The 22,175-nt window shown below is 40.7% G+C and overlaps 1 protein-coding gene across 3 annotated transcripts in view; it reads right to left on the bottom strand.

Annotated features, from left to right (window-relative positions):
- PHF8 (PHD finger protein 8) overlaps nt 1-22,175 on the bottom strand; it is a 102,692-nt gene that overhangs the window by 3,450 nt on the left and 77,067 nt on the right. For 2 of the 3 annotated variants that reach the window (XM_063084365.1, XM_063084366.1), the window contains 3 exons: nt 20,880-20,975; nt 4,269-4,378; nt 50-386 (listed from right to left, as the gene is read on the bottom strand). In XM_063084365.1, coding sequence (XP_062940435.1) covers nt 50-386; nt 4,269-4,378; nt 20,880-20,975 — 543 coding nt within the window. The remainder of the gene's footprint in view (nt 1-49; nt 387-4,268; nt 4,379-20,879; nt 20,976-22,175) is intronic. The other variant, XM_063084367.1, reaches the window with a different exon arrangement.

Here is a 22,175-nt window from a genome sequence, read left to right as displayed (position 1 = left end):
AGGTGGCCCTAAGATACCTCTCAGTTTTCCAACCATATGACAGTTGTACCTTGTCCTGCCTGATTGCTCTGGGAGCCAACTGAAGGGCGCCGCTGGGTCAAGAAGACACCAGGGGCCATGGGTGTGGTGCTGCGGTTTGCCTGGGCCATGCCAAAGGCACTGGGACGAGCAGTATACTCGTGGTCAGCAAGACTTCCTGACAGGGCCTCTTGTTTAGGCTCAGGAGGAGGCAGGGGTGAGGAAGAGGTGAGAAGCTGGGCTGTAGCAGCCAGAGTTGGGGCTGGTACTGTCACGCTGAGATTAGAGTCTTGAGGGTTAGGCTGTTCTACCTCCTTCAGCAAAGGTTTCTTCTTGATATATTTCTTCTTTTGGGCCTTCTGCAGCTCCTGAAACACAAGTCAAGTGGGAGGGGAGATTCAGGAGTGGAGGAAACAAAGAAGGGAATTTTCCAGAAAGGGAACTAGACAATGGTCAACATGGTTCTGCAACCCACTATCCACTCTCCACCCTCACCAAGTCTAGCCTGGATGTACACACAACACACAGACCTTACAATACCTGAGGTCATCTCTTTGGTATCATCCATCCTTAAGTCATCACTGTCACTTATCAGTATAGTGGCAAGAGAACTGTAAATGAGTCTGTAGACTTGGATTTTGGTTTTAGCATTGCCACTAATGAGGTGGACCATGGACACTTCTAATAATAACTAAATTTACACCAGCAGCTGAGGCACTTTATATACTTTATCTCATTTAATCCTCATAACAGCCCTAACAAAGAAAACCCCTCCTTTTACAGGTCAGAAAACTGAGGTGTAGGGATATTAAGTAATTTGAGCCCAAAGCCTCACAGCTGAAAAGTAGTTGGGTCCAGTATTTAACCAGGTCTTTACAACGACACACCCTGCAAACTTCTCAAAATGGAACATCTGAAAAGTAGAAAAACTATTAGCTCTGGAATGAAATAAACTTGGGCCCAAATCCAGGCTTGTGCTCCCTAAATTGGATGACTGGTCAGTTACTAACCTTTCTGAATCTCAGCTGCCTCATCTGTAAAATGGGTAAAATAGTATCTGCTCTTCAGGTTGGAAAGATTAAACAAAATAATGATGTAAAAATATATAGCACATAGCAGGTACTCAACAAGTGGTAAATTATTATTCTATCTTCATCTTACAAAGGCTTCTTTTCCTCTTGCTGGTCTTTTTCTTTTAACAGAGGACTTGACAATCCTCCGGAGGTCACTGGGTCTAAAAACCTCCATTTTGGATGGGAGGGACAAATAAAGAATTGTGTCACTTTTCCCAATATCTTGTATTTCATCCATCCATTGCTCTATGGATATACTGCGTAGTGGGTACCTGTATAGTGGGCATCTGGAGCCCTGAGAACCTGGAAAAGTGGTGCTGAGAGCATGTGAACGACTTCACCTTCTGAAATGCTACACAGCCACACAGACCAACTCAGTGATTACATTTCTTTGCCTTCTCTCGGCAACACGAGCCTACTCTTGCCTTCGGAAGATCTGACAGGCTGTGGCTACCATAGGAATTTCTGGGGGACAAGAATAATAATATTAGTAATACATGCCAGGCACTGTTCTATAATTACTCATTTAATAATTATAAGAACCTGAGAAGTAAGAATTATAATCCCATTTTAAGGTTGAAGAAACTGTGGCACAGAGAAGCTAAGTCATTTCCCTAAGGTTATAGGACCAATAAGTGGCCAAGCTGGGATTTAGACCAAAGCCAGCTGGCTTCAGAATCTCTTCTCTCAGCCACACTGCTAACCCACCCAAACCAGGAACTGCATTTCTGTTCCCTCATCTCTCATCTGACTGCAGAAATTATCTCTTCATAACTAGATCATTTAGCCTAAATTTTTCTACCTTTGCTGCCAATTTCTTTTGCATATAATTTATCCAGATATTTGCACAGATGATTAGACTGTTTTATGACAGGACCACTTTCACCTTGCCAATTCTCTTGCTCAAAAAGCTTTTAGCAGGTCTCCACCCAAGTTCAAACTCCCTGGCATGACATGCATGGTCTTCCACAGTCTGGCCACTTCCTCAAAGCCAACCCATAATGATAACAGTACAAAGCTAATATGCCTATAGTACTTACTTCGTACCAAGTGCCGTTCTAAGAGCTTGTACATATATTACCTAATTTAATCTTAAGACAAAGTCTATGAGGAAATTGAGGCAAAGAGAAATTAAGTAACTTGCCTAAGTGGTAGAGCTAGGATTCAAACCCAGGTAGGCTAGCTCCAGAATCCATTCTCTCTTTTTTTTTTTGACCAGTAAGGGAATTGCAACCCTTGGCTTGATGTCGTCTGCACCACACTCAGCCAGTGAGTGCACCAGCCATCCCTATATAGGATCCAAACCCGCGGCCTCAGCGCCATCAGCACTGCACTCTCCTGAGTGAGCCATGGGGCCGGCCACAGAATCCATTCTTTTAACCATTACTTATTTTACCCCATTCCCCAACATGAAGCCTCCAATCCAGAAAGATCTGCTCATTCATTCATTCACTCACCCCAACACTGACCAAATACATATGCTTACCAGAGTGGGGATATCAAGTTAAATTAAATATATGCCCACTCTTGAAGCATTTATAGTCTAACATGTGACACAGAAGAGAACATTTATGATTATAAGTACCATGAGAGAATGCTATGGAAGCACAGAAGAAGGCCACTGAAATAAAGCGATGGTAGGTGGTATGAAGGGCACATTAGGTAAGGCATCTAAGAGGGCATGATTCCCAGTGGGCAGAAGGAACAGCTTGTGCAAAGGCACAAATGCATGAGACAATCTGACACACTGAGTGAACTATGAGTTCTGTAGTGCAGGATGGCTGGTATAAAGGGTGTGCATGAGGGGCAGGAGGTAAGGAAGGAGAGGTGACTAGAGACCAAATCAACAGGGCCTTGTGTGCTGTACCAAGGAGTTCCCTTCTCCTGGAAGGCCTCCCTGTCTCCTATTAAAAGCTTAGCCTGTAAAACCCCTCCCCAATTTCAAAACTTCTTCAACCCAAATAGAAGTGAGCTCTTTAGAAGGCACTAAGAGTAGTTTTCACAGCTTTAATTAATTTAACTGTTTATTTAAAGCAGTAGAACTCCTTTTTGTCAAATTACATTTACATTGCACTGGGATATTCATAACAGAGAGAAGTTCTGGTTAAAGAAGGGCCACCTGGCTTGCTTGGTCTCTGTTGGCTTCCAACAACAGCCTCTGAGACATTTCTAAGCAACTCTAGAGCTTCACAGAACATCATATAAAAAACACCATTCTATTAAATTTTATTTAAGTAGGATATAATTACTAAATTATATAAACATTTAACTATTTTACTTAAATAGCAAATAACATGAAATCTGAAGTTAGAGGATATGAGTTTGAATCTTGTCTCCTCCATTTACTGGCTGTATTATCCTGGACTAGTCACTTAAAGAGAGCCTCATTTTCTTCACCTGTAAAATGATGAAAATATCACCTATTGAACAGGGCTTTTGGGCAGATTACATGAGACATTGTACATGGAAGCACCTAACATAAAGCAGATGCTCAATAATGCTTTAAGCTATAGGATGTGGCATGAGGAGCTAAGGGAATGTTAAGGACATTCACCAGAAGATTCACCTCCAAATGCTCCTAGGGTTGCTAAGCACATTATACATGTTAAATAACTTTGTAAACTGTAATGCTAGGAGGTGAACTTGATTCTAGTGAAGATAGCCCTTTAGGACAAAAAATAGTGGGTGACATTTTCTTCAGAAGCAGGGGGGTGAAGATCAAGGTAATAGTATTTGATAAAGAGTACAAGAAAAACCTCTCTCTAACTGGCAAAATTTCAATACTGGTGGGTGGCTAAGAACTTAAATGTTTGTTCCCAGCTGAGTCACCTCCTTGGGGCTTCATCTGCGGGCAAAGGATGGATCTGGTCCTTCCTATCTGAGAGGTTTTTACACACCCAGAAAGGCAAATGGTATCAGCAAGGGCTTTTCTCTGGCCCCATATTTCCTTTCATCTTAAATCATGTCAACTGTGTAACCTGTGGAAGTAGCTTATCATTGAGTTGGGATGTGAAGGATATAGGAGAGGGCTGGGATACTGCCAAGAATAAAGATCAAAGATTATCCACTCCCCAATAAGACAATAGTGGGATCCTATCTGTCTGAAGGCTGAATTTTGAGTCTCTAAGTCAAACTGGGATTAGTAGCAGGGCAATAGCCTAGGGTGCCAGCACCTACCTGTTGGGCCAGCTTTGCAGCTGCTGCAGCCAAGCCTGTCTCAATAGAGGCTACCCGAGTCCCCTCACGCACAGGACGGTCCTGCTTTGGTAGAGTTGGGGTCACACGGGCTGTGGGGGAAACAGGATGAGAAGGTGTCACACTCAGATAAAAGACATTTATCTGAAAGCCAACCATACTCCCCACCTCCAAGCTCCCCAAAGGTAATCTCATTGATCTTCCTGCTTCTAGCTTTTGACAAAGCCAGATTTTGCTTCCCATCAGATGTGATGTTAATTTACAAATGTCCAAAGCACACACTAATTAAAGGACAAAAAGTTAACCTCCCTGAATTGGTATTTAAGAGTGTCCATGGTCTACTCCTGGCCTACCTCCCTCCCTCTACCTTATGTCCACACCCATAGTCTCAGCTTATCCAGACAGATGGCTTCTTTATTACATCTCCAGAATATGTAAGCTCATCCTCTCTCCCTGTGCCTTTATGCTCACCATCCACACTACCTAGAGTACCCTCTTCCCCTTTGTATGCCTATTCAAAACCTGCCTTCAAAGATAAGTTGAAATCAGTATCCTATCCCCAGGACTTCTCTGGTCCCCTTGATCTCTCCTTCCTCCGAACTTATGATCTATACAAGTCACTTGATACATAGCACATACCACCTTTGTCTCATTCTCTAATGTTGATGTGTATTATTTTGTTTACACATGAGTTCCTGAAGAACATCATCTTCTTTTATAATTCTTTCATAGTGCCTTAACAACCTTGAATCAAAAAATAGTTACTCATCCTGCCTTTTCAATAGGAAGTGTATTTCAGGAGAACCAAACAGCCCCAGATGATAAGGAACAGCTCTTCTTTACAAAGAAATGCCAGCAGAAGGAATGACAGAATTAGAAAATCACAAGTTTGCAAGCCCTCATGAAATAATTGATTCTAGGGAATTGGTTATTTACACAGTGCCAAAGTATTACTTCACAGATTACTTGCTAGTCTCAAGAAAAACCTAACTTTACAATGGTGAGATAAGGAGATCACCACCTTAACTATTAACTTTAGTATCGCTAATAGTGAAACAGTGTAACTTTGTGCACCTCCTACGTGATGCAATAGGAAATTCCAGCATAACCTGTGTAGTAGTATTGTTAAAAAGCTAAATCAAGCAAACCATTTATATTACTTCCAGTGTTTTGGAAACACAGGGATAGAAGAACAAGTTAAATGACACCATGAGAAAACAAGCAGACATTCTACAAGATAACTGGCCTAATCTCTTAAAAAACATAATGTCACAAGGAAGCAAATAGACAAATCTAGAAAGTAGGATGTGCCACTGGGCTTTTATACAAGTTTCTACAACAAAGTAATAGCATAAAACAAAAACATGAAGACTGCTCTAGATTTAGAGAGACTTAAAAAGCATGACAGTCAAATGCCATATGGACCCTGTTTAGATCCTGGTTTAAATAAGCCCATTATAAAAATACGCCTCTGGTTAGACAATTTAGGAAATTTGATTATTGACTTGAAACATAGCAAAATCTTGATAACTGTTCATTTTCACTGGTAGGTATATGAGAGTTCACTGTACTATTTTATTTTTAAAGAAAAAAGCTAATGTCACAGAAAAGAAGGCATGGTGGTGGTGCTGAACTAGATTTAAAAACTCCTTGGTTGGTTAGCTATTGTTATTATAGAGAATTTCAGGATAAGGTGTATGCAGATTCTAAGACAGGCAATTCAGGAGGCTGAAGTTCTTTCTTTAAAGGCAACATTTTATTTGTTTAGAACATGATCCAAAGCAAATATAGCAAAGATATTAATGCACAATTTTGGACCATGAATATTTGGGTATCTTTTATATTGCTCTCTATAGTTTTATATGTGTGGTGGTTTTAAAACATGGCCTCAAATTCTTTGAAACCTTTCCTACTGAAAGGTGGGGTCTGTGATGCCCCCTTGGATCTTAGCAGGCTCATTTGTAACCTATAGAATATGGTAGAAGTGACACTGTGTGACTTCTGAGGCTAAGTCAGAAAGGCAATTTCAATTTCTGCACTGCTTGCTGAACACTCACGCTTGGAGACCTGAGCTGCCATGTAAGAAGTTTGATTGCCTTGAGGCTACTAGGCAGCAAGAAAGCTAGTCACGTGAAGAAGCCACATGTTGGCACTTTTAGTCTTTGGGTCTTCTAAGACCAGGCACCAGACATGTGAGTGAATGGGACTTCAGATGATTTAAACTCTTGGCCACCAAGTCACCCCCAGCCTTCAAAGTTTTTCCAGCTGAGGCCCCAGACGTCATGGAGTAGAAACAAGCTGTTCCCATTGTGCCCTTTCCAAATTCCTGACATACAGAGTACATGAATGGTGGTTGTTTTAAGTTGGAAAAAAAAAAAAAAAAACCCACAAAAAAACAAATAAAAACCTTCCTTGATTAGACCTAGGTTTTAGAAAAAAAAAGTTATAAAAGATATTTTTGGGGGAAAGTTGAAAAAATTTGATTATGGACTGGGTATTAGAAGATCTTAGTGTGGTTACACAGGGGAGTTGTCCTTCTTTTTAGGAGATACTTAAGTACTAAAGGGTAAAATGTATGATGTTGGCTGCACATTACTCTAAAATGGCTCCGCAAAAACTATAGATAGCCAGACAGATATAGATGGATGGATGAAGCAACTACAGTAAAATGTTACAATTGCAGAATTTAGGTATTGAGAATAAAGGTGTTGAGTCTGATCAAGATGGTGGAACAGATGGTCCCCAGCATCACCCTCTCCCACAATCAACCAATTTACAACTATTAAAAAGCAACAACTGCCAAGCTGGGGCCACTAGAGCTCAGGGGAAAAGGAGGAGAGACGTATGGAGTTCATGAAGACAGGAGAAGCCACGATGAGAGAAAGAAAGGACTGCTCCAATTGTTTTGAGCCCTGACCACTTCAAGGCTGGAGCTGGTGAGCACACGGAGCAAGAGCTGGCAAAAGCCACATCTGTGTCCTTCATTTGAAGTTGCTTGGAGGCGGCAGGGGAGAAGAGGGCCTTGGTGGCCCCCAGGCCAGCAAGACCACTAACAGGGATCCTGTGGACCCACATTGGAGCTAGGAGCCACAAACAACTGAAAAAAAAGAGCCACTCAGAGACCAGTGAGTCATTGCAAGGGACCAGTGCATGGCCTATCCCACGGGAAGTGTTTGTAGTGTGGGCAGTGGGGGAGACAGGCCCACTGGGGGAACACTGGGGCACAGCACGGACAGCTGATCTGCCCTCCAATCAGCACAGGACTACTCAGTGGAGACTGGTAAGGAATACAGAATGGCAGGGGGTTCAGCTTGCTGAAAAGACTCAGGCCCAGACCAGAGGTTCCACAAAACCCAGGTGTACCAGACCTCACAAGACCCGGAAGTGCTTACAAAGTCAACAATTAAAACCCAAGCTGCACAAAAAGCGTTCCACAGAGAATCAGAAACAACGAAGCAATTTAGCGCAATCATAGGGCTCAAGTGCTGGTTTTCCTACAGGAAGTTCCCCCATTTTAAAAGTAACCAAAGGACAGCAAATTTGGTCCAGTGCAGTTTAAGTGGTGGGAACAGTGAATAATCCACACAGAACTGAACGAAAACATAAAACACCCACAGATCAGAGACAAATTTTTGATATTAACTAGTAAATGTCTAACACCACCAAAGAACACCTATAAAACCTAGAAGGATTGGAAGCCTCCCAAGCTCCCAAGCTCCCAAGCTGGTGGGGGGGTGGGGTCCAAAAGGCCTCAGCCACACACTTCTGATGTCTGCATCCACCCAGCGACAACCACCAGGCTGCTGCTGGAAGTGCCCCTGGCTCCTGAGCCAGGGCAGGGGGCGCCTAGGGCCTCAGCCATGCTCCCCCAATGTCCTCATCCAGTCCAGTGACAACCACATAGCTGATGCCAGAAGCACCCCAACCTCCTGAGCCAGGGCAATGGGAGGCCGAGGGCTTCATCCACGCCACCCTGATGTCCGCATCCAGCCCAGTGACGACCATGGAGCCACCACTGGAAGTTCCCCGGGCTCCCGAACCAGTGTGGTGGGGAGCCAAGGGCCTCAGCCACCCCCCCCCCCGACATCTGTATCCAGCCCAGTGATGACCACCGAGCCACCACCAGAAGCACCACGGGCTCCCTAGCGAGGGGGCGCTGAGGGCCTCAGCCATGCCCCCCCATGTCCACACCCAGCTCAGAGACAACCACCAGGCTGCCGCTGGAAGTGCCCAGGCTCCCAAGCCAGGGTGGTGTGGGGCTGGGGACCTTAGCCACACACACCCCGACATCCACATCCAGGCCAGCAATGACCACGGAGCTGCTGCCAAAAGTGCCCTGGCTCCCGAGCCAGGGTGGTGGAGGACTGAGGGTCTCAGCCATGCCCTCTGACGTCAGCACTCAGCCCAGTGATGACCAATGAGTTGCTGCTGGAAACCCCCTGGGCTCCCTTGCGAGAATGAGGGGGGTGCCATGGGCCTCAACCATGCCCCCATTTCTTCCTCCTCCCACTCTATCCCGTGCCCCTTTCCTCTCCCTCCCCCCCAACTGCTCCATATCTTAGAATGCAAATAATAATAATAAAAAATAAATTTTTAAAAAAGAAAGAGAATATGGGTATTCACATACTATCCTACTTTTATGTATGTTTGGAAATTGTCATAATAAAAAACTTTAAGTAACGAATGAGACTAAGAGATTATAATAACCAAATGAAATGTGTAGTCTTTGAATGGATCTTGGTTTGAATAAGCCTATTATAAAATATAAAACTGGTATAACTGGGGGGAATTTGAATATGGACTTGGTGGTACTGTGGTTATAGAAGAAAACAACATTTTTTTAGAGATGCATATTGAAGTATTTAGGATGAGATGTGATCGTGAGTGACATCAGTGAAAAATGGTATATTAAGAACATCCAAAAATTCATTCATCGTGGCTGGCCATTTAGCTCAATTGGTTAGAGCATGGTGTTATAACACCAAGGCGCCACACACACACACACACACACTCACACTCCCCTCAATTGGTTAGAGCATGGTGTTATAACACCAAGGCGCCACACACACACACACACACACACACACACACACACACACACACACACACACACACACACACACACACACACACACACACACTCTCTCCCCTCAATTGGTTAGAGCATGGTGTTATAACACCAAGGCGCCCCCCCCCTCCACACACTCATTCCTCAATAAAAACAATAAAATAAGCAAAAAAAAAAAAAGTCATAATAAACTTTTTCAGAACTCTGGAAATTAACCAAAGACTTGCAGCAATCTGGAGAACATTTATTCAAAAAAAACCCCAGTTGAATCTCAGTAAGAACAGTGAGCTTTGTGGCATCTAACTTGCCCTAGACACATCCACCTTGCCCCAACTCAGTGGTAGCCTTGAAAAAAAACAGACCACATTCCCAGTAATGCAGTGAGCAGAAAGGATGTGGAGCTTTCTTTCAAAGCCTACTACTAAAAGCCTCTCCCTGGAAGGAATTTATAAAAAATGTTTAAAGACAGCTGCTTAAGGTGGTGTATAACAGTTGCAGCAAATGATAGACTAACACAAATGCTAAAAGGAAGCTGAGGAATAAGATGTCCATAAGGGACCTGAAAAGCTCCTACATATTTCTGGGAATCTAGAAGGCCACATGCATGTGTAGAGGCTGTGTGCAAGACTTGAGAAGGCCCTAAGTACTCACCTCTGGCTGACTTTGAGACTCTAAACAAGCTGGAAGTAAAGGCTAAGACAGAGTTGTAAACTGTCTGGCTCAGAGTTGAAGGCAAGCCTCAATATGCACACAGACCCCCTTGACAAGAACTGGGAGAGTCACTGGTTGCAAGCATTTAAGGAACTCTCTGTCCAGTCACTAGATGACCACCAAGCTAACTGAGTAGAGATGTCAGTGGCCAAAACAAAAAGAATACAGACTTTACAGAATTAGTTCATAAAAGCCAATAAATAAATAACAAGTACAATGAGCAGCAACAACAACTCTTGGGGAGTAGGGTAGGGAGAATGTAATATCCAGAGTTGCCTCAGTATTTAAAATGTCCAGTTTTCAACAAAAACTTACAAGACATACAAAGAAAAAAGAAAGTATAGTCATATACACGCGCAAAAAAAAAAAATCAATCAACAAAAACTGTCCCTGACTTCTTGGACAAAGTTGGACTTACCAGATAAGGACTTTACCTATTTTAAATGCTTTCAAAGGCTAAAGGAGACCATGTCTAAAGAATTACAGGAAAGCATGAGAATGTTATCTCACAAAACAGAGACTACCAATTGAGACAGAAATTATAAAAAGGAACCAAATAGACATTTTGGAGTTGAAAAGCAAAATAACTGAAATGCAAACTTCAGTAGAAGGTTTCAACAGCAAATTTGAGCAGGGAGAAAGAATTAGTGACCTTGAAATAGGTCAACTGAGATTATCTGGTCTAATGAGTAGAAAGAAAACAAGGAAGAAAGATGAACAGCACCAAAGGGACCTGAGAGACACCATCAAGTTTATCAACATATGAATATTAAAGTCCTAGAAAGAGAAAGGGGCAGAAAGACTATTTGAAGAAATAATGGCTGAAAACTTTCTATATTTGATGAAAAACATTAATTTATACATTCAAGAGTTCAAGAAGCTCCAAGATGGACAAACTTAAAGAGACCACACATCACAACCAAAACCAAAGACAGAAAGAATCTTGAAAGCAACAAGACAGAAGCAGCTCATAACATACAAGAGATTCTCAATAAGACTGCCAGTTTATTTATCATCAGATACCATGGAGGTTAGAAGGCAGTGGGATGACATATTCAAACTGATAAAAGAAAAACACTCAACCAAGAATTCTAAATCCAGCAAAATTATCCATCAAAAAAAAGAAATCAAGACATTCCTAGATAAACAAAAACAAAGAGTTTGTTGCTAGTAGACCTACACTATAATAAATGCTAAAGGGAGACCTTCAGGTTGAAATGAAAGGACACTATACAGTAAATTGAATCACATAAAGAAATAAAGAGCAATGGTAAAGATAACTAGATAGGTAAACTTAAGACAATATAAATGTATTTTTGTTTGTAATATTTTATTCTATCTGCTTTAACAGACAACTATATAAAGCAATAATTATAACTCTATGTTCCTGGACACACAACATAAAGAGATGTAATTTGTTTTTTTCCTAATTCACAAATATTGGCAAATAAAGATGTAATCTGTAACAGTAATAGCATAAAGGAGAAGGGTAATGAAGCTATATAGGAGCAAAGATTTTGTATGCTATTGAAATTAAGTTGAATTAGAATGGTATAAATTAAAATGTTAATGTTAACTCCCAGGACAACCACTAAGAAAATCACTCAAATATATATAGTACAGAAGAAAATTAAAATGGGACACTAGAAAATAGCTATCAAACACAAAAGAAGGCAGTAATTGAGGAACCGAGGAACAAAAGAAATAAAACACATAGAAAACATAGCTAAATGAATGATGTTAATCCTACTTTGTCACTTACTACATTAACAGATTGAACTGTCTAATCGAAAGGCAAATACTGGTAGAATGGATAAAAAACATGATCCTACCATGTGCTACCTATAAGCCACACACTTTAGATTTGAAGACACAAAGAGATTGAATATAAAAGGATAGAAAAAGAGATAATGAAAATAGTACCCAAGTGAAAATAGTACCCAAATGACAACTGGAATGGCTGTACTAATATCAAGTACCTGAAATTTCACTCAAAATGCCTCTAAAAAAGAATAAATCAAATGTAGCAAAATATTAATTATTAAATCTGGGCAGTATATATAAAGGCATACCTTGTTTTATTGTGCTTTGCAGATACTGCATTTTTTTTTTTTTTTTACAAATTGAAGGTTTGTGGCAACCCTGCGTCGAGCAGTCTATAGGCGCCATTTTTTCAATAACATGCTCACTTCATGTCTGTCACATTTTGGTAATTCTTGCAATATTTAAAACATTTTATTATATCTACTTTGGTGATTTGTAATCAGTGATCTTTGATGTTGCTTTTTTAATTGTTTGGGGGCACCATATAAGATGGCAAACTATCGGTAAATGTGTGTGTTCTGACACTCCACTGACCGGCTGTTCCCTCATCTTTCTCCCTCTCCTCAGGCCTTCCTACTCCTGGAGACACAACAATATTGACATTAAGACAATCAGTAACCCTACAATGGCCTCTAAGTGTTCAAGTGAAAGGAAGAGTATCATGTCTCTCACTTTAAATCAAAATCTAGAAATGATTACTGAGGAAGGCATCTTAAAAGCTGAGACAGGTAGACGGCCTCCTGAACCAAAGTTAGACAAATTGTGAATGCAAAGGAAAAGTTTTTGAAGGAAATTAAAAGTGCTACTCCAGTGAACACACAAATGATAAGAAAGCAAAACACCCTTATTGCTGATATAGAGAAAGTTTTAGTGGTTTAGACAGAAGATCAAATTAGCTGCAACATTCCCTTAAATCAAAGCCTGATCCAGAGCAAGACCCTAAGTCTCTTCAATTTTATAAAGGCTGGGAGAGGTGAGGAAGCTGCAGAAGAAAAGTCTGAAGCTAGCAGAGGTTGGTTCATGAAGTTTAAGGAAAGAAGCCATTGCCATTACACAAAAGTACAAGTGAACAGCCAATGCTGATGTAGAAGCTGCAGCAAGTTATCCAGAAGATCTAGCTAAAATAATTGATGTAGGTGGCTACACTAAACAACAGCTTTTCAACATAGATGAAAACAGCCTTGTATTGAAAGAAGATGCCATCTAGAATGTTCATAGCTAGAGATAAGTCAATGTCTGGCTTCCAAAGCTTCAAAGGACAAGCTGACTTTTTTGTTAGGGGCTAATGTAGCTGGTGTCTTTAAATTGAAGCCAATGCTCATTTACCATTTTGAAAATCCTAGAGCCCTTAAAAATTATGCTAAATCTACTCTGCTTGTGCTCTGTAATTGGAACAGCAAAGCCTGGATGACAGCACATTTATTTACGGCATGGTTTACTGAATATTTTAAACCCACTGTTGAGACCTGTTGCTCAGAAAGAAAGATTTCTTTCAAAATATTACTGCTCAATGACAATGCACCTGGTCACCTAAGAGCTCTGATGGAGATGTATAAGGAGATTAAGGCTGTTTTCATGCCTGTTATCACAACCATTCTGCAGCCCATTTATCAAGGAGTAACTCCGATTTTCAAGTCTTATTATTTAAGAAATACATTCTGTAAGGCTATAGCTGCCATAGACAGTGATTCTTCTGCTGGATCTGGGCTAAGTAAATGGAAATCTTCTGGAAAAGATTCACCATTCTAGATGCCATTAAGAACATCTGTGATTCATGGGAGAAGGTCAAAATATTAACATTAGCAGGAGTTTGGAAGAAGCTGACTTTAGCCCTCATGGATGATTTTGAGGGGTTCCAGATTTCAGTGGAGGAAGTAACTGCAGATGTGGTGGAAATAGCAAGAGAATTATAATTAGAAGTGGAGCCTGGAGATGTGACTAAATTGCTGCAATCTCATGATAAAACCAACGGATGAGGAATCACTTCTTATGGATGAGCAAAGGAAGTGGTTTCTTGAGATAGAATCTACTCTTGGTGAAGATGCTGGGAACATTGTTGAAATGACAACAAAGAATTTAGAATATTACATAAATTTAGTCAATAAAGCAGCATCAGGGTTTGAGAAGATTGACCCTAATTGTAGAAGAAGTTCTACTGTAAATAAAATGCTATCAAACAGTATCACATGGTACACAGAAATCTTTCACGAAAGAGGTGATTGATGCAGCAAACTTCACTGTTGTCTTATTTTAAGAAACTGCCACAGCCACCCTGTGGGGAAAATAGGATAATTTAGTCAGGCTCCCTTGGCTCAGGTCTGGTTGGGGGTCGAGCAGCACATTCCTCATAAACAAGTTGTGTGTGGGTGGAGTTAGTGCACATGTGCACCAATGTATCTTTTTAGTTTTGTTGCTATTGTGTGTTCTTCGGTTTGTGAAGCAGAAGCTGTTGAGCAGAGCTCACGTCTAAAAATAGAGCATGTTTACTCTGCTGGCAGCTGTTGTTTTTCTTTGGACTTTGCTGGTAGCCGTTGAGTTTCTCCTTTGTACTGCCTAGCTCCTAGTGCTGTGTGTGCTGAATAAAGACTATTCCTACTTCAGCCAAAGCTCCAAGGACCATTTTGTCCAGTTACCTAGCTCATAGACCTGCATGTGACGGGTTTGTGAATGGGCTCGAGGGGTCTGTGAACTCCAGACCCTAGCCCTAGCTCTACAATTGGCATAGTTGGAACAGGATTCTGAGCAGGTACAAGAGTCAAGAAGGCCTTGGAGAGGAAGGAAATGTGGCTACTTTTGAACATGTGCCCTATGGCCACTTTCATGTTGACTGGGATCTGGTTGCTGCTCACTGCACTGCAAGTCAGCATAGACCAGGCACTACAGCAGAAAACCCCTTGGGAGGGGGAGGAAATGTGGCTGTCCTTGAGCGTGTGGTGCCCAGTGGCCACTTTTCTGCTGACTGGAGGCTGGCTACTGCTCGCTCTGCTGCAAACTGATCGAGATCTGAAGCAGAAAGCAGAGTTGTTGGCGGATGACGTGCAGCTACCGGAAGATTTGAAGTGGAAAGCAGAGTTGTTGGAAGCACAGATAGATGTCTTGGAGGATGATATGCAGTGACTGGCCACTCCAGCTTCTCACACCAGAGAAGACAATGAACCCAGTGGTGAGTTGGGGGAGACTGTGTGTCTCCAGGCATGACCTGTCATGCATCAGAAAGTGAAACACGAGCAGCCTATGGGACCGGGCAGACAACCAGTGGGCAACCCACAGGTGACCCAATTTACCACCTATGTCCCATATACCCAGGTTGAGTCAGTTGACTTGGGGAGACAGTTTTGGAAGAAACAGGGGGAGCCCCTGGCTGCTTGGCTGTTGAGGTTATGGGACCTAGGGGTGGACAGAATAATATGCTCTGGTGAGGAGATGGAAAAATTGGTCTCCATCACCATGCACCCGTCCCTGAGGCAGTGGCTGCAGAATAGCCACAGATATGTACAAGGGCCAGGTAATCACTCCTTAATGGAATGGGTGAATGCGGCTGCCCGAACTGTGTGGGCAAATGCTGGAGAACTGCCCAAGATCATTAGTAAATGGCAAACGTATGCTGAGTTAGTTCAAATCATTTGAGAGCTGGGGATGCTGCAGTCCGTGTTTAATGTGAACACTTGTGGCCTGGACGATGAACACTTTACAGGCAGCATGAGAGACAGACATAGTGCTGCAAAATGCCCCATCAATGTCCTTTGGGTCACTGATGGCCACACTGGCCCCATACATTGGTCGTCCTATACATGAGGTAATGTCCATGATAGCCAGTTTGGGTGAAGTAGAGGATAGCTCATATACCTGTGTGTGAAGGGTTTGTGAACGGGCTCGAGGGGTCTGTGAGCTCCAGACCCTAGCCCTAGCTCTACACACCCCAACCTTCAGCAACCACCACCCTGATCAGTCAGCAGCCATCAACATACAGGCAAGATCCAGCAAAAAGATTACAATCCGCTGAAGGCTCAGATGATCATTAGCATTTTTTAGAAATGAAGCACTTTTAAATTAAGATATGTACATTTTTTTTTTAAGACACGATGCTATCGCACACTTAATAGACTACAGCCTAGTGTAAACATAACTTTATAACCAGAGAGAAACCAAAATATTTGTGTGACTCACTTTATTGTGATATTTGCTTTATTGTGGTGGTCTGGAACCAAACCTGCAATACAAGGCATGCCTGTATAGGTGTTCACGGTACTAAGTTCTCGTTTTCTGGACGAGGAGCCTTCAAAAACTTCATGGAAAGATTAGTATTATCTTTTAATTCCACTTTTCCATGACCTTTTTGAAGTACCCTCCATATGTTTGAAAATTTTCATAACAAAATTTTTTTAAGAGGAAAAATATTTATTGACTACTCTTGTAGTTACAACCACATTAATTTCATTGTAGCACTATATTTACATAACTTAAAAAGCTAATTTCTTTTTATTTGCTTTTTCTATCCAAAAACTCTTTCAGCTAATCATACCTGGTTACTTTTTAAATAAGTTTTAGAATGAGTTCCCCACAAAATTCCATTAGGATTTTGACTTAGGATGGTGTTAAATGTATAAATAAACTTGGAAGAAAATGATCCTTTACAACACTCAGTCTTTGTAACCAGGCACATGATACACCTCTATTTAATCAGGCCTTCTTTTATGTTCCTCAGGAAAGTTTTGAAGTTTTCTTCATAATCATCTTAAGATTATTCTTGGGTATTTTATATAATTGTTGATATTGTCAATAGGATCTTTTTTCCTCTTAATATATTATGGTTATTATTGATATATGGCAGTGCTTAATTTTCGAATATCTGGTTTATATCTAGTGATTACTCAATTTATTGAATTCTCTTGTTAGTTCTAACAGTTTTTAGTTGATTATATAATATCATAATGCTATTTTCTATACATGTTACACAACCATATCATTTCTTTCACTTGTCAAATACTTATTAAACATCTCCCATGTGCCAGGCACTATGCAAGGTGCTACGGATACAGTGATGGTCAAAAATGAACAGGATTCCCATCCTGAGGGATCCTCACATCATGATGTTTTGGTCTCTTAATAGTTAACAGTTAACAGTTCTTATTTCTGCTTCATTTCTAATTATGCTGGTTAAATCTTCTAGAACAGTGCTAAATAACAGCAATATTAAAGGGCATATTTTTCTTATACCTGATTTTAATGGGAATACATTTAGTAGAATGCTTCGATCTTTTTTGGGTTAAGAACCCACTTTAAAAATGTGATAAAAGTTATTAGCTAAAGAAATATACAAACATATATGCATGAATTTACATAAAAATCTAACACAATTTTAGGAGATTCAAGTATCCAAAAGTCCATAGACACCAACTAAAGCTGCTCTGCTCTACGGTTTTATGCTACCGGTTTAAGCTACCTGTTCCTCTTCATATTAAGGAAGTATCTTTTTATTTTTAGTTACTTAAAAGTTTGGGGCTTTTTATTGTGTTTTTGTGTGTTTTTTTAAGTCATAAATAGGCATTGAATAAGTGTCTACCAGCACAAGAACATACAGAATATTGATGATACAAAACAAATGTTCCCCAAAAAGCCGATGACATGTATGGGTCAGCAAATATGGTAAAGAAGCCAGCTTAGTGGGAATGTGATTCCAGCACCAAAAGTTACCCATCTCGGGGGAAAACCAATTTGGATCTTCTGCTCAACACCATATGCTAAATAATTCTAGATAGATTAAAACACCGGATGTTAAAAAAAATCATGCTTGAAAAATACAGGGTTATTCATTATTTACTCTCTAAATAGGGAAACAATGGAAAAGGTCAACATTTGATACAGAAATATTAAGATTTTTTCACGTAGAATAAGGAAAAAGTACCATAAGCAAATTACATATGAAAAAATGTGTGTGTGTGTGTAAAACTAAGGACAACTATTTCCTTACTACATAAAAAGGGCAATTTGAGGGGCCAGCCCGTGGCTCACTTGGGGGAGTGTGGTGCTGATAACACCAAGGCCACGGGTTCAGATCCCTATATAGGGATGGCCAGTTAGCTCACTTGGGAGAGTGTGGTGCTGACAATACCAAGTCAAGGGTTAAGATCCCCTTACTGGTCATCTTTTTAAAAAAAGGGCAATTTGAAAAGCCTGAAGACTCACATGGATAAATGGGCAAACGACAGCAACAATTTAGAAAAGAAGAAATTCTAATGCTAATACAAGTATAGAGGAAATACTTAATCAAAGATATGCAAATTAAATCAAGGAGATATTGTTGTTTGCTTGTTAATTACCAAAAATCAAAAACTCATGGTAGAGACTGCTCATTCTTACCAAGTATCATCCTCTCTCTCATGCTTACTAACAAAAACCCTAATTTTGTGGGACAACAATATGCCTAGATAAAAACTACACTTTCTGGCCTCTCTGACAGATAGCCTTGACCAATTGACACAATTTTGGCCAAAGAGATGTTAAAAAGAAGTGGAACTTAAAACTCCTTGGGGAGGGAGGGTGTTTAGCCAGCCTATTCCTTTTGCTTTCCCACTTCTTCCTGACCAGACACTGATACTGGAAGTGAAGTAGCCATCTCGTGACCCTGAGTGAATAAGAATTCACTAAGGATGCTTGAGAGGTTCCTGTTACTCATAGGCAAACACTATTCCTAACTGATATGGTCAACACCTGCAAGGATTTCATAAATAAGTACTCTCACACATGGCTAGTGGGAGTGTAAACTGGTACAACCTTTCTGGAAAGCAATTTGGCAATACATATATATCATATCAAGAGCTTTTAAAACGTTCAAGTTAAACTGTGTTGACAAGGGTGTAAGGAAACAGGCACTCTCATGCACTGCTTGTGGGAGTGTAAACAATCTCTAACATATATTATTAAGTGAAAAAAGCAAAGTGCATAACAGTGTATGAAGTATGTTTCCGATTGAGTAAAAAAAAGGGGGGGGGGAAGAAAATATACATGTGTATTTGCTTGTATATGAATAAACTATCTCTGAAAGGATAAACAAGAAACTGGTAACACTAGTTGACTCAAGAGGGGAATCGGAAGGCTGTGGATCAGGAATAGGAGGGAGAATTTTCACATACTTTGGCCCTTCTAAGGTTTCATGGGGATACATACTAAGTAAATAATCAGAGATATAAACATTTACATATAAAGATGTTCACCTCAAATGTTACCACTAATTGCGAAAATTTGGCAATAGCCTAAATGCCTTACATTGAAGGAAATGTTTGGTAAATTAGGTATATCATTAGTAGCCATTAAAAATATTATTTATGAACAGTGGCACAGGAACATGCTTATGATATAATATTAATTTTAAAAGTGCAGATATATTTATTGGTTTTCAATTTTTACAGTCAACCTCTAGTCCATGTAGAGTATTAATCATAAGACAATGTATATGTTAACAACCTTGAGTGTATAAATGAAAAAGTGTGGTTCATAGAAGGATGGAGGAGAGAACAAACAGTAGGTACACTAATATCCATATCTTACAAAGTGAGTAATCAAGAATGATTGACAGAAATTGATGAAAGAAGAAATAGTGGTTAAGTTGATAAATCAAGAAATGGTGGTATAAACTCTATTATCTTGAGTTTTGGAGGTTATCTACCAGGAAAATGAAAACTATGAGGCTGCCTCTCAGGCATGGGATTGAAGGTGGGGATAGCTGGGGAAGAGCATTGCTTTTCATCCTAAACTCCTCCATACTACCATAAAAAATAAAGCTAGAAACTATAGGAGAAAATAAAATAAAAAATAGGCCTAAATTAAAAAAAAAACAAAAAACATTTGCTGATTGACTCACTAAGAGAGCACTTGCCAGGAATGTCCTGATGCCCCACTCCTCCAACCCCAAGCAAACACCAGAAAGGCCAAATAAAGCTGGGCAGGAACAGCAGGCCCTTTATTTCCTGTGGAACCACAGGCACTGAGATCCTAGTGCCTTCTATGGCAGACTGTTGCATAATGGCCTCAGTTTGGTCGTACCTACTTATATTCATGCTCCTTTACAATGTGACTTTACAGCTCTTCTCTCAAGAGCTGCAATTTATTTCTCCACTCCTGGCATCAAGGATTGGCCATGGATCTTGCTTTGGCCAATGGGACAATAGCAAACATGACACAAGCAAGGGCTTGAAAAGCACTTGCATCCTGGGAATTGCCCTCTTGCTGGTAGAAACCCTTCTGGCCTCCCAGCGGATGAAAGACAATATGGAAAGAGGCCCTAGCCATCCAACTTAGGTCCCAGACACCTGAGGATGATCTTTTTAAATTATTTAGCCCCCAGTCAAGCCAGTTTAGACTAGAAGAACAGCTCAGGCAACCTACAGAAACATGAGAAATGATCAACTGTTGTTTTAATCCACTAAGTTTTGGGTAGTTTGTTAAGTGGCAAAGCTAACTGATACACTCTCCAATGTGAAAACCACCCAGCCGATGAGATGAAGAAAATTCTTTTAGCACTCTCTAAATTACATGTTTAACTCAATGATCATTCTTCTTTTCTTCCTCAGAGATGGCCTCTCAGTCTTGGGCCTTGCAGAGCTCAACAGTCAGCAGATTCTCCCTCCTTGACACTAAATTACCAGAGGGCTGGGAAGATGGTATCAGAATGTTCTTAGAAGCCTTAGACTGCTTGCTGAAATCTGTTCCAGGTTTTCCTCCTTTCATCTCAAGCCATGTAATGTCAAAAGCAACATGCTCCATTGTCTCTGGTTTTCCTGGACTGATTACATAAACTCTGTGTCTTATGGATCATTTTAGCTCCTGCACCTAACATGGTGCCTGGCACACAACACACACTCAATAAATGTTTGCTGAATAAACAAAGGAGTGAATGAATCAAGTAGTCTTACATTAAACGTCCCTTCTATTCCCAGCCTATTTTTCCCCTGGACCACCCCTACAGTTTAAGGGACAAAATACTGGATCACCTTTAGGACTCCATGGAGCATCATCTGAATTCTTCTTTTTCTTGGGCCGATATTTCAAAGCAGGGTCATCATCATCAGACTCCAGGGAAGGGTAGACTGCAGGGAGAAGGGAAAGCAGGGTAAACTGAGATCTCATCCAAAAGGGTGAAGACAGAATGATACCTACTTCAGCTCCTCCCACACCCCTACAAGTGCACCCTTTACTTAATCCATACTCAACTGCAGGAGTCCCTGAATGGGCCACATGTATTTCATGCCTTTCTACCTTTGCACCCTTGCTGCAAATGTCCTTCTCCCACAGTCACATAATTCTGATTCATTCACCCAACATCCACTTAGTGAGTAACTTCATGAGTTACTTTACTCACTCTTCAAAATTCAGCTCCTGCAATAAGCCTTCCCCTACTCTCCTAATCTGATTCAGATGCCTCCTTCTCAGCTCTCCATAGCATCCTGTGCATACCTTCACTGGAGTTATCTGTCATGCAGAGCTTATTAGTAAACATGTTGCCCCCAATTTACCATGAGGGCAGTGATATGTATTATTATATTTCATATTAAGGGAGCCTAACACACGCGGAGTAGGTTCTCAGTAAGTGCTTGCTGAATGAATGAAAAAATAAATGGTACACACTGAATTCACACAAAGAGAAAAGACCACTTGGGCTGAACTGGGAACAAGAGTACTGGAATTGCATGATCGGAATGACAAAATACACATACACAAATATTCCATCTAAAACTAACATACACAAACAGTTTTATCACTCTCCTCACAATCCACATGCAACACACAAATGGGAAGATGGTCTAGAAAGGTCCTACTGATGAGGTCAAATTCTGTTGCTGCTGCTAAACCTACAAGAGAAGCAAAGTGAGAGAGTAAAAACTTCCTCCTCATGACCCTAATCCCACTCCTCCTACTGATCAGCTTCAAATTTCTCTAGAATTCTACTTAATCAGAGGGATCTAGCCTCCTACCTCGTTCCAGAAGGGCCTCTTTGCAGAAAAATGAGTCTTATTTTTCAGGCCTTCACCCTTGAGCAATGAGGTAAAACCTCTGCCTCCTGACATCCTAAAGAATTTTCTTTTAAGAAAGAGAGGTATCTGATTGTCCCTAGAAATAAATGACTAATGTGATTGTCCCTAGAAATAAATGACTAATGGTAACACTGTTCTTTGAGGAAAGGCCTATCTCAACTAGCCCCAGTAGTTGTCAGTGCTATTTTACTGGGTCTGAAAGGTTTTTCCACCTTAAGGAAAGAAGTCTGGCATGGTAGAAAGACCTTGAGCCTC

This window comes from Cynocephalus volans, chromosome X, assembly GCF_027409185.1.
Source record: "Cynocephalus volans isolate mCynVol1 chromosome X, mCynVol1.pri, whole genome shotgun sequence".
In the NCBI taxonomy this organism is placed as follows: domain Eukaryota; kingdom Metazoa; phylum Chordata; class Mammalia; order Dermoptera; family Cynocephalidae; genus Cynocephalus; species Cynocephalus volans.
Note: the sequence above shows the minus strand (reverse complement) of the source record. Positions and strands in the feature narration are given on the sequence as shown.